A 12,872-nucleotide genomic window follows, 5' to 3' on the forward strand; every position below is an offset into this window, starting at 1 on the left:
AGCCTAATCCTATTAAAAAATTCATCCATTTCTATTGTTAAAAATTGGTCCATATATGTCAACATGGAGTACAAGTTTATTCTGCGAGTTACACCAGCTTTTAATAATAGAAATGACTAATACACTCTTTAATCTAACTCTTAATACAAAAATCCCTTGGTATATGATAGAGGGTAGTTGAGAGAATGAATTTAACTTAGGTTATTTGAAACTTTGAATTTGTATTTATGCACAATCACCATTAACTTGATTTACACCTTGAGAGGCAAAAGCTCGAACTTTAGTTAAAAAGTTCCTTTTTTTTTTCCTGGTGCATGGCAGTAGAGCCCCACCATTGACATAAAGAAAAGGAGATTTCACTGAGGTTCTCAGTTGAAAAAAAAAGGCACCACCACTCCGTTCATTTCACGCCCTTTCGCCTGCAACCATATTACTTCAAAGATTTTGATAAGAGTTGCATTAATTTTCACCCCATGGCAGTAAATTTTGGATTACTGGGAATATATATATTGGACTCTTCAATGAATGCTAGCATTATTGATCTACAGTGATGTTTCCTATGTGGATTAGGGAATTTTGGAATGTGTCACCGACACTCGTAATGTTATATAATATATATGGTAAAAGTATTAGAGAATCTGTATTAGGAGTCTTGAATTTTGTTCTCTTTACTTAATAAATGAATAAATTAGTTCTTATACATCAAATCAAAAAATAAATTAGCCCTTCCTATTAAAATTTTATCCATTTACATTATTAAAAGATAAATGATTGACGGAATAACTAGACGACACTACGTGATGTGTCATGTGTACCTCATATTGATCTACAAGACCAGTTTTTAACAGTTAAAACAAATAGATTTTTTTATAAAAAAATTAGTTTGCTCTTTGATCTAACATATATGGACTAATTTATCTATTCATTGAGTAAAATGAGTAAAATATAATACTACTCTAAACATAGTGCCTACAAAATACTTTTACCAAGATAATATATACTTGTCGATAGTCATGAATATGATGAAACCCCACACCACCAAACCATACCCACACATGAAGGTGAGGCCAATGAATGAAACAATTGACATCCATGTGATAGCTTCTCTCTGTTTCAGTGTGTGTTGCTTTTTCAGCCTTCACTTCTCAACCCTTTTGTCTCTCTTTGATAACCTAAGCTTTAAAACCTAAACCCCAAAAGTGGTTGTTTCAATGGCTAATCCATTGTGCCCTCCACACTCTTCTTATCTTACCATTTCCTTGGACAAAGATTTGTTTTAGAAAATATGACTGTTGCTGCTGCTGCTGCTGCTGCCTTTCGAAACTGAAAGTACACACTTTTCTTGGATATAAGTGAACCCAAGATTCCAGGTTACATAAAAAAGATATCGTTTTTCACTCCTTTACAAGTTTATATATATATATAAAAGGATCTGCCGTTTCTAAAGGGTATCCTTTCTTTTTCTCACCTTTTTTCTCTGACCTATAGTATGTTTTATGAGTTTTCTGCCTCAAATTTGAATGGTTTTTGTCTGATTTTAAGTTGAATTCTGAGGAGGATTTGTCTGAGAACAAAAGGGTTTACCATGGTTTTTTCACTGTTGTTTTCATTATGGTCCCCATAGAGAAAAAGGGGTTACACTTTCCTAGTTAGGTTTTAGTTCAAAGATGTTTCTTTGAATATTAATATTACTAAAAATAAAATGAGCTAGCCAATGAACTACCAGTTTAATTGGCTTCATTGTTGTTGTAATATTTTCTAAGTAGTTGTTTCAAGAGCACATTTGTGTATCTTCCAATTTGAAAACAGAAGTTTTCAAATAGATCCTTTGAATGTAGAGCATGAAACTTATCATTACAATATTAGGGGACGAAAAAGGAAATGACAAAGTTTGAAATCGTGTCATTTGCTATAGAGAAGCTTTAACCATTATTCCAAACAAGTCTTGACAATGAGTAATTTAGTTCACAAATACCAATTAGCTACATTTCATGTGGAGAGAAGGTCTCATTAATGAAATGAGATCTTTCTTTTTAGAGTGAGGCAACAATCTACCCTTTTGAAATAAATCTTTTTTGTCAAAACCATGACATCCCCTATCCCTATTCATGCTTCCCTTGTGAACCTTTTACCCTATCATAGTTGGTAAACCCTATAGAAAAAGGAACATACATTTTGTGTATCAAAAGTTAAATTTCTTTTTATGAACAATAGGGGATTAAACATATAGAGTTTTGCAGTATCTTTATCTATTTGTTAATCCTTCTTTGACAGATATTAAGGTTTGTAATTCAAGGGGTTCACCATGCTAAAGCAAGCACCTAGTAGAAACCAGAGGTATAAAGGGTTCAAAGTAAAGCATGTGCTCCAAATATGTGCCTTGCTTGCACTTTGCATTTGGTTGTTCAACCAAGCTAGGAACAGTTACGATAACAAGGGAAGTGGGATTTTCCAATCGGTGACAACCGAGCACAGCCATGCAATTGTAAAACTTGGGAGGAAAGACCTTGATCCTCAAGGGGAAGGGTCATCATCTGCGGATATTAATGAAGAAATGGAAGAAGAGGTGGAGGAAGGTAAAGTCGAGGAAAGTGAAGATGATGGAAGAGGAGGTGGGGATGATGAGATCGACGGACATGATCAAGAGAAAACAGAAGGGGAAGAAAGTGAGGAAGTTGAGGATTTCATTGATGAAGAAGATAAAGATAAGGAAAACCAACTTGAAGATTTGAGTTTATTGGAAGATCAATCCATGAGAAGTTGATGAGCAGCACAAGATTGAAGAAGATGATGAGCAAAGAGGTGTTATTGAGAAACTTGGTGGCTTACCATCTTAGCTCTCTCACTAACACCAAGTGAGAAACTAGGTGTTAGTAAGAATTGGGTCTTTAGATTCTTTATAGGAACTGTACAAAGTGTTTTAGCATTAACCCATCACTGTTAAAGAAATATGTCAAAGATTGGCAATGACTAGGAAGAAAACAAACCATATTTGGAGTTGTATCAAAAAGATTATATAACTTGTAACAGTATCAGTTCAATGCATGCATCCTTATAAGAATCAATGCATGTATCAATCTAGTTTTTAAACAGCTCTTTATCAGTAAGTATTGATCGAGTACATCAATTCAATGTCGATAAGTAACTAAAAGTGAATATAAATTCAGTTTCAGGGATGCTTAACATGCCTCTGTTGATGTGCATTCCACTGTAAAAGCATCCATATAATCGATGTCCCTGATTTCCAGAATAGAAAAAAGAAAACATAATTAGTTATAAGGCAAAAATGGCAACTTCCGCTTAGTTGTATAGAAGTCAGAGTCCCGTGGCAAATGATTACCCAAAATATTTTAAACCAAATCATCGTGTTTGATGAACCAAATAATTCTAAAATGAAGAAAAAATATCATTAAGGCAAATTGAGATTTCTGCTAAAGATGTTCATGCCAATAAGTATAAAAAATATGAGATCTTTGGCAAACATATATTTTATCATTTCAAGTCTGTTTTAAAAAGGAAAATTTTCAGCAACTTAAATAGAAAAACTTTGGTAAAAGTACCATGGAGGCCCCTTCAGTTTACATTTTGCCCCCTCTACTCATAAAATGGGCAAACTAGTCAATGTATGTTAAATCAAAGAGCGAACTGGTCCTTCTATTAAAATTCTTATCCATTTCTACTGTTAAAAACCCGTCCCTGTATATTATCATAAGGTACACGTCACGTATCATTGTTTGGTTATTTCGTCAGCTATGCCAGTTTTTAACAATATAAATAGATGAGGACTAGTTTGCTTGTTTATTTAATGTACAGAAACTAATTTGCTCATTTTTTTAGTAGAGGGGACAAAATGCAATCTGACTCCTAATACTGGGGCCTCCATGGTACTTTTATCAAAAACTTTATGTAAAAGCAGTGCCTTGGCATGTTTACTCTCATAAGTCTCATGAACAATATACCTGCAAATATGCCAACAGTTGTCAAATTTGAGAGGGCCATTGTGTGATAGAAAAGGTATTCAGTCAAAAAGTGACCAAAGGCATAGATGAATGACAAAAATGTCACCAAGTATAGTGGCTTGTTTTCTAAGTTGAATGCGCATACGAAGCAGAGAGTACAAGTCAAAAGTGTCCAAACTCCAAATGTCCTCCCATGAACTTCAGTCACTGCATATATCATTAGAAACAAAATGGAAAACCAATTATCAAGATCTCAAACAACTTATTATTCCTCAGCAAGAAACTAATTGAACCCTGAGACAGAAAAGCAGAACAGCTTATTGTCACATTATTTGCAAAGGCTGTTCTATTAGCCAAAAAAGAAATGGAAGTGCTTTTGCTTGTACATACTGCTAGAGAGTTAGCAATTTTATTAATAGGAACGGAATGTATAAGGAAACATATCGCTGCAATGATGCCATAGCTGACTAATTTTGATATCTCACGGTTAGATAATCATATGTTCTGTTAACTCCCTGCGGATATGAGGTTGAAGAAATTTAAAAGAATTTAGAGCTTTTTAACAGCAAAAGTAAAGCTACCTATTTAGAGGATTTCAATTCCAAACTCCTTTATTTTGTTTGAAATATATACTTGATATCATCAACAAGAATTAATTGGTAAAAGTACCATGGAGGCCCTTGTACTAGGAGTTGGATTGCATTTAGCCGTTCTCTACTAAAAAAGTAGGCAAATTAGTTCTTAAACGTTAGATCAAAAAGTAAATTGGTCATTCTGTTAAAAATTTTATCCATTTCTATCGTTAAAAACTAGTGTCAGCATGAAACACACATGGCACACCACAAATTACTATTTGATTATTCTGTCAGTAATACCAATTTTTAATAGTAGAAATGAATGAATTTTCTAATAGAAAGAACCAATTTGCTCTTTGATCTAATGTACAGGGACTAATTTGCCCATTTTTTTAGCAGAGGGAGCAAAATGCAAATTGACACCTAGTACAAGGGCCCCCAAGGTATTTTTACCGAATTAACTTGGGAAGATAAAATATATCATTAAAACATAGCTTTAGGGTTTTTTTCATGAAAAACCTTTTTTCCCCTGAAATAGTTTCCCCATTGCATTGCATGCACAAAAGATCCTGCAGAAGTGCTTTGTATTAACTTAAATTTTAGGTAACCCTCCATCTTTTTCCCTTTAGCTATAACATATCATACGATTGAAAGTGAAAACCTTACATGCATGCCCCTAAAGACCATCAAAGGATCAAGAACATTTTCACATTATACTCCAAGTATTAACTTTTCTGACGTTAGTCAAAATCCGAATTTCCACATCTTTCTTGAGCTCAGAAACCTTCTGAGCCAAACCGATTCTTTCTAAAGATCCATGATTTAATAGTTCCAACATGTGTTCAAACTTGAATCAAACTTTGCATCCTCATCACTAAATTTCCTTCTTTGAAACCACCAGTGACCCCTTTGCTGCCAACATAGTCTTCTCTTCAACTAAGAGCTTATACATGCACTTAAAAGAACCATACTTGAAGCTACAATAAAATTCTCAGATACCCCAAATCACTTTTATGTTTGTTTACTCCATTTCATACATCCAAAATCTTTCTTGGACAATGGCGCCACCAAAATCCATTGCATGCTTACCAAATTCATCCACCATTCTCTTATAAGTCTAGATTTGTCCACATTTTACGAACTAATACATTTCAAATCCATATCATTCTTGGTGTTGCTACTTTGACTAAGGTACAAATATGAATCTTGCACTCTCCTCAACCCTCATTCCTTCTCATCAACCAAGACAAATTTCAAGTAAGATCCATAATCAGCATCGGACTATCAAGCAAGAATCTCAAATCCAATACACCTCTAGAAGAAAGAACTAAAAAATCTTAGATAATAGATTCAATGAAGCAAACATATTCCATTAATTTAAGCTAAATACCAAATTGGCACACTAACTAATTCTTTTTCCCATTTTTCCCTATAAAAATCATCAAAATCTCTAAACATTGGGATCCCAAAATTACACTTTTTCCCATATTTTTTAATCTGGGTATTTGAAGCTACCTTTATCTAACTTAAACAGACAATCAAACACTTGGCACGCACACAAGAACAGCACATTGTCTCTCCATGGCTTATAAAAACAAAGTTTCTTCCTTTTGTTTAAAAATTAAAAAGATTTGTTATTGTCGGAGTTAGTGATCTTTTCGTGAAATGTATCATCAAATTCACAGAAAACCAAGCATCAAAAAGTAAATATTTAAGAAAATGAAGAAAACAGAGAAAGAAAGTTTTACTGGAAGTGCTGGAGAAAACAGCGAGACGAAGAGCCCAAATATCGAAGAAGCCGAACCAAACGGAGGCTAATCGAAGTGAACCCACTAGCATTAACCACCACCCCAATGCTTTCATCTTTTTTGGCTTACCTACTGTTTAACACTTCAACTGGATTTTGTAGATCCAGTTCAAAGTTTCACACTTTTTGGATAGTGACTGAGCTAATTGGCTATTGTTTTTGACTAATAGCAGTTCAACACGAGAAAATCAGTATATTTATAATGGAGTAATTGTATTAGAGGTCTCTAAACTACTGATTAGATTTTAAATTAGTCTAAACTTCAAATTTTTTTAATTTAATCCTTAAAATATTAATATTTTATCAATCAGATCATTGAATCATTGAAACATGACCATTTTACCATTCAATCGGGTTATAACAAAAAAAAAAAAAGAATGGGGCACAATTTGGAGCCTAAAAGTGCTCCCCAACGAAAATCTTGTAGGGAGACATCGAAGTTTCTCAGCCTCCTACCCAAGACGTAGGCAGGGCGTAGTCATAAATTTTATTTAGGCTCAAGATAAAATTATAAAAAAGATTTAGGGACCAATGTTAAAAAATTTCATTAAAATGCTTAAATCACATTATCTATATTTTAAGGGGAAAACTACTAAAATAGTCACTTTTGTTTACCTCAAGTTACATTTTAGTCACTTATGTTTGAAATGTTACCACGTTGTAATATTTTAGTCACTAAGTCATTATTTGTCGTTAACAGTGGAACAGTAAGCTGACATGGCACGTTAAATAATCATTTCAAACAAAAATTTTAGGTTAATTTATACAATTAGTTCCCATATTTTTTTCGTTTTGAGCAAATTAATTTTTTTTTATGTTCTTTTAACTTTTTTTTTATTTTTTCATTCTCTTCTACTTTTTCCTTTGTTTTCCTCCGTTCTCAATTTCTTTTAACGTAGCTTTTTTTATGTTTTCCATTTGTTAAAACTAGTCCCTATACTTTTATTTTTTGAACAATTTAATTTTTTCAAGTGAGACGAGCTTGTTGACTAGTTTTAACAAATGGAAAACATAGAAAAACTACGTTAAAAGAAATGAAGAAGGGAGGAAAACAGAGGGAGAAGTAGAAAAGAATGAAAAATAAAGGAAAAAAATTAAATTGCTCAAAATAAAAAATATAGGGGCCAATTGTAGAATTTAACCTAAAATTATCGATTGAAACGTGTCAAGCCAGCTTACTGTTACACCGTTAACAGAAATTAACGGCTCAGTGACTAAAATGTTACAACACGATAACATAGGAACATTTCAAACATAAGTGACTAAAATATAATCTGAGGAAAACAAAAGTTACTATTTTGATAGTTTACCCATTTAAATTATTTATATTTTAGGGAGGACAAAAGGGAAAATTTCTCATTTAACCAAGATAGACCTTGCCTGCACCTTGGCTTTGCCACTAAATGCAACAACCATTCAGATTTGTTAGAGCACATTCTCTCCTTTGATCCTCCAACCCGAGCAACTTAGCAAGCTTCACCCTTTCATTATGATCTTAATCCAGTGAGATTTCCATCTTTTGCCCAATGGTGGGTTTCAATTCATTATCAAAGGAAAACCAAAGGACCAATCCAAGTGTGGAATGAAGCACTCCAAAGTTACTCCTCCTTTCTATCAATAAATCCACCTTTGACTCTGATTCCATCCTCTCGAGACTCAACTTGGATCCTCCTTCCACCAGAAGGTGCAGTACATATTAACTGTGATGTAGCGTTGTCTTTTGCTTCATCCAAAGCTGGAATAGTGGCTCTTGTCCGCAACCATCTAATTAGAAGTGTAATTATTGGAGCCATCACGCTAATATATTCCTTTTTGGTGTTGGTGGCTAAAGCCTATGCATTGATGCTTGGCAAAGTACATATTAACTGTGATGCAACGTTCACTTCTGCTTCATCCAAAGCTAGAATAATGGCTCTTGTTCGCAAGAGGTGTAATTGTTGGAGCCGCACTAATATATTCCTCTTCGGAATTGGCGGCTAAAGCCTATGCATTGATGCTTGGCTCTAAGCTAACCCACGATCATCATGTATTAGCAACCATCCATATTTAGAAAAGTCAAAGATATGGGTATCAAAATGTTGGCACTGGAAATAAGAGATTTAAGGCACCGAAAGTGGGATTTAAATTTGGCATGAGATATTTATAATTTTTGGTCCCTAATTGTATAGTGACTTTGCAAGTTGATCCATAAATCTCAACTATAAATAGGCCTAACTATTTCTCATTTTCAATCATCCCCCAATTTGCCATTCTCTCCTTAAGGCATTGTTCTCTCTCTTTATTTGTAAATTTTCACTTGTATTTTGAAGTGAAATATATTTGTTAGTGCCCGAAGACGTAGGCAAAATTTGCTGAACCTCGTTAAAATTCTTGTGTTCTTTATTGTTTATTTTGCATATTTTGTGAGTGTGATTATAGTGATTTATTGTGCGGTTAAATTACGATAGAGAGATATTCTAGCTAGGAAAGACCTGATACTTAATTGATCCACGTGATCCACCTCTCTTTCCTGATAATTGAACTTAGTGTGATTTTTTAAAAAAAATCAAAGGAAAAAACCTTGATAGGACAATTTGGGTACATAATGACTAAACGTCATTACTAACGTCAGTAGGTGATATTTATTTTGGGGTCTACAAAGCTATAATGGGGAAAATGAAATAAGATTAGGAATATCCGACAACCCAAACATAATATTTTGATTATGATTTTTCACCAAATATTATGAATGAGACATCTAAACATATAATGTCCCAATTTCTTTATTTCTATCCATCTGGTTTTCTCTAGAATGTTCTTTTATGAAATGGGTTAATGTATAATTTAATCCCTGAATTTGGTATTTTTTTTTTGTATTCATACTAAGTTATTTTTGGTAAATGTTAATTTGAAAATTTGGAACTTTTTTCAATTTAATCCTTAAATTGAAAATTTTTAGGGTATCATGATATGACATTTTAATATTGTGTCACGTCATCACTTGAAAATTTTAAATATATATATTTTTATATAATTTTTTTAGCTAATTAAGGTCATCAACATTTTAAAAAGAATTAAATTTGATCGTTAACATTTTTTTAAAAGGAATCAATATGATGTTCTTTTAATAGAAATGCTAACTAAAGTGTTAAACTTTTTTTAACATGGCAGCCTACATAGTAATTCACGTGTACGTCATGCTATTTTTCTGAATTCTTATGAATATTTTTTATTTTGAATTTTTTATTTTTTTTTATTTTTTTGAATATTTTTATAATTTTTAAATTATTTTTTGGCGTGGCATATAAGACAAATAGTGTCATATTAGTATGAACTGTATGTGAATTACCACACGGGTTGCCATACCAATATCGTTAAAAAATTAATATTTTAATCAACATTCTTGTTAAAGAAGAGCAATTTGAATATTTTTAAGAGATTAATAACCACATTTAATAAAAATAATAATGACCAAATTGATAAAAAAAATTGTAGATATTAAAGTCTAAATTTATCAATATATATTTTTTAATAATCGAATTATTCAATCCATTTCTTAGTATATGTTGTGTTTTAAAATTCATTAAAGATATTTTATTTATAATCATAAACTAAGGATTATTATTAGGTATTATCATTGAAAATTAAAACAAAATTAGAACAATAATAGGTGTTTTATTTATTTATGTTTTTAATTTAATTTTTTTGAATAATCTTATTATAGGTTCTAATCATATCTATTTTTCTTTACATAATATTTAGAACTATCCATAACCTCTCCCTAATCCATGAATAGGGGATAATACGCTTCAACGCACTCAAACTCATATTCTCTTATATTAATAATAATATTCATATCAATCGAGTTAAGACTTAATCTCCCATTTTTAACGTAATTTTTAGTTTTTAATCCCAATATACCAAATAATAGTGTACAAACAAACAATAAGTAACAACAATTTCATGAAAATGAGAAATAGTGGTTAAATAATGTGGATTGAAGCAGCAATGATGGGTGCATGCTCCATTGGTAAAGCCATGATTGCAAAATGAAAAAAAATAATTGATAATATCATTAATAGATATAAGATATGTATGTGCAAAAAAAAATGTAAACCATCATTTACACCATAATAAATGAATAAATAATTTCATAAATCCCTAAAAGGGTCAAATCCCAATCCTCACTAGTTCTTCCCACTAGCCATATTAAAAACCTTGGAGAAAATAAATAAAAAAAACACCCAAAAAAGTACTTAGATTGGAGTTGAGGAGAGTTAACAAATATAAATATTAATCTTTTTATAACCATCTCTTAAAATTTTAAATATTACATAGAGGGAGTTGTTACACATTTTTTTTTAAATATGAATATGTTATAGAAAATTAATTTAATAAAAATATATTTTGTAGTTTTTAATTGTTGATGTTATAAATAAAAAACACGTTATAACGTGGATATTCAATGACCTAAAATCTTAACTTTTACCAACAAGATCAAAGCTTCATTGGTAGTGTGATTAAATTAGAGTTTTTTTTATTATAAAATTATCATTTCTGAGTGAAGTTTTTTCTTTTAAAAAATTATGTAGTTATGGCTATAAATGTGACATACATACTTATTTATACTATATATTAAATCCTTAAACATTTAATTTAGTTGATGTTACGAGTTAATTAAGTACTAACTCAATTATGAGAGTGAGACGGGTGGTGGAGTAGAGGATGCTAACTGTAAAGTGGTGGTGGATTTAATAACATTCGCTTTTGTCTCGTTCCATTGTCATCCCTAAATTTGTCCTCACATTAGGGTTTAAACTTTGTTTTATTTAAATTAGTTCTCAAACTTAACAATTGTTCTCATATTAAAACTTAAATTTTAAGGTTTTCAAAAAAATATCAAGAACTAACTTGAACTCAAAAATATTCAAACTCAAATGTGAGAATAATTATTGAGCTCAAACACCAACTCAAGGATGAAACCCAAATGTAGAAGTAATATTCTAAGTTGAGACTCCGAAAAGAAAAACCAATTCTTTTCCATTGAAATTACTAAAATGAGGTGGAAACTTGGAACATAAACCATTTGTGGGCGGGGGAGTGAGGCAAAAGAGCATGGCAAGGAGCTCCAAATCTCATAGGCGAAAACAGCGTGATGGATGTAGGGTAGGGTGAACCACTGGTCCCCAGTTCTCCCCCATGGTACCACACCACGTCATGTGATAGTGATGCTCACCCCCACCACGCTCTCACCAACGTTTTTTTGGGCTTTCACCCCCACCACGCTACCATTGTTTAACTTAACAACCCTTTCACTTTCCAACAAAAGCTGACACTTTTCATTTACTCTATTTATCTTATTTCTCTCTCACCCCCTTCCCCACGCATATATAACTGCACCAGTCTCATATTTTTATTAAATACATAACAAAACCCTTTTTGACCATTTGGTTTTACACACTAGAAAGGACTTTGAACCATTTTATGTGCAGTGCCAGTGTGTCGTGCAGAGCATAGCACCCACATGCTTCTCTGACCTCCTTTGACGTCCCTTCCCCTGTTTCAAGTTTTGAAGGGTAAGGTCATGGTCCTCACTCCTCATATTGGTCCACAAATAAAATAAAATAAAACTCAATCGGACCCATTTGTAAGTAGGCAGGCAGGTGCCACCAAATCCAGTTCCTACCACTTTCCATTTTCAGCTCTTACCTTCATATTACACATATATATACACCTGTCCACCCTTCCTAAGAATCCTCTGCTCTTGAAACACCGACCCTAAAATGAGAATGATTTAAGTCATAACAAAACCATGATTTTAGTGAAACATAGCATGCTTTCTAATTTTCTTTTTGTGACATGATACAAGAGGTAAAACCCATGCCAAATAGGTATATTGATAATCCCTTTAACCATCACTCTATATAAATTAAAACACAATAAACTATTTTTGAATAGTGAATATGAAAAGGTTATAATAATTGTTTACCCTACCCTGCCTCTGCTACATAAAATTATCATTTTACTCTTGTATATATAATTATTATAATAATAAAATTGTAATAATGTACTACAAAAATAATACATTTCATGTTTAAATATTTTTTTAAAATGTTTATTTGATTTTAAAATATTAATAGCAAAAATTAAATTAGAATGAGACAGAATAGGATGAATGCATCCCACTATCCCATGAATATTATAGTGATTCGGCAACATTCACCCTATCCAATTCCACCATACCCCTAGTGGCTAGCCTTAACCCCAAAAATGATAGAATTACTTTAAAACCCATATAGAAATTGTAAAAACACAAATTAATACACTGTCAAAATCTCATTTGAACCCTCCACAAAGTTGTTCCGTACGTATCCCTGCCCCCTATTGGCAACTCTTAAAACAGGGGCTACCTCTCTTCTCTATGCCTACACACTAATGAAAGCGGATTACAGCACACAGCACCCATTCTTCAATTATAATATAGTAAAACAGCAGTAACGTGCACTCCCACCATTGGCCCTTGTTTTGTAATCAAAGACAAATAAACAATCA

At 32.3% G+C, this 12,872-nt stretch overlaps 1 protein-coding gene across 2 annotated transcripts; it reads right to left on the reverse strand.

Annotated features, from left to right (window-relative positions):
• Positions 1–2,998: 2,998 nt before the first annotated feature.
• LOC107907285 (ergosterol biosynthetic protein 28) lies at positions 2,999–6,799 on the reverse strand. Of its 2 annotated transcripts, none has more exons than XM_016834594.2 (3): positions 6,283–6,799; positions 3,960–4,166; positions 2,999–3,237 (listed from the first exon to the last, which is right to left on the reverse strand). In XM_016834594.2, the coding sequence occupies exons 1-3, from the start codon at positions 6,395–6,397 to the stop codon at positions 3,170–3,172; spliced, it is 390 nt and encodes a 129-aa protein (XP_016690083.1). In that variant the 5' UTR covers positions 6,398–6,799; the 3' UTR covers positions 2,999–3,169. The 2 variants fall into 2 exon arrangements, with proteins under 2 accessions (XP_016690083.1, XP_040950932.1); XM_041094998.1 differs by having other exon boundaries at positions 2,999–3,208; positions 6,283–6,510.
• Positions 6,800–12,872: the final 6,073 nt, after the last annotated feature.

Source organism: Gossypium hirsutum, chromosome D06, assembly GCF_007990345.1.
Source record: "Gossypium hirsutum isolate 1008001.06 chromosome D06, Gossypium_hirsutum_v2.1, whole genome shotgun sequence".
Classification (NCBI taxonomy): Eukaryota; Viridiplantae; Streptophyta; class Magnoliopsida; order Malvales; family Malvaceae; genus Gossypium; species Gossypium hirsutum.

Bases quoted from the DNA above. Each gene is read 5' to 3' on its own strand.
- LOC107907285 (XM_016834594.2), bottom strand. From the start codon at position 6,397: ATGAAAGCATTGGGGTGGTGGTTAATGCTAGTGGGTTCACTTCGATTA. The intron at 4,167-6,282 runs GTAAAACTTTCT...TGATATATGCAG, and splicing joins TGTTTTCTCCAGCACTTCCA to TGACTGAAGTTCATGGGAGG. The intron at 3,238-3,959 runs GTATATTGTTCA...TCTGGAAATCAG, and splicing joins AACTGTTGGCATATTTGCAG to GGACATCGATTATATGGATG.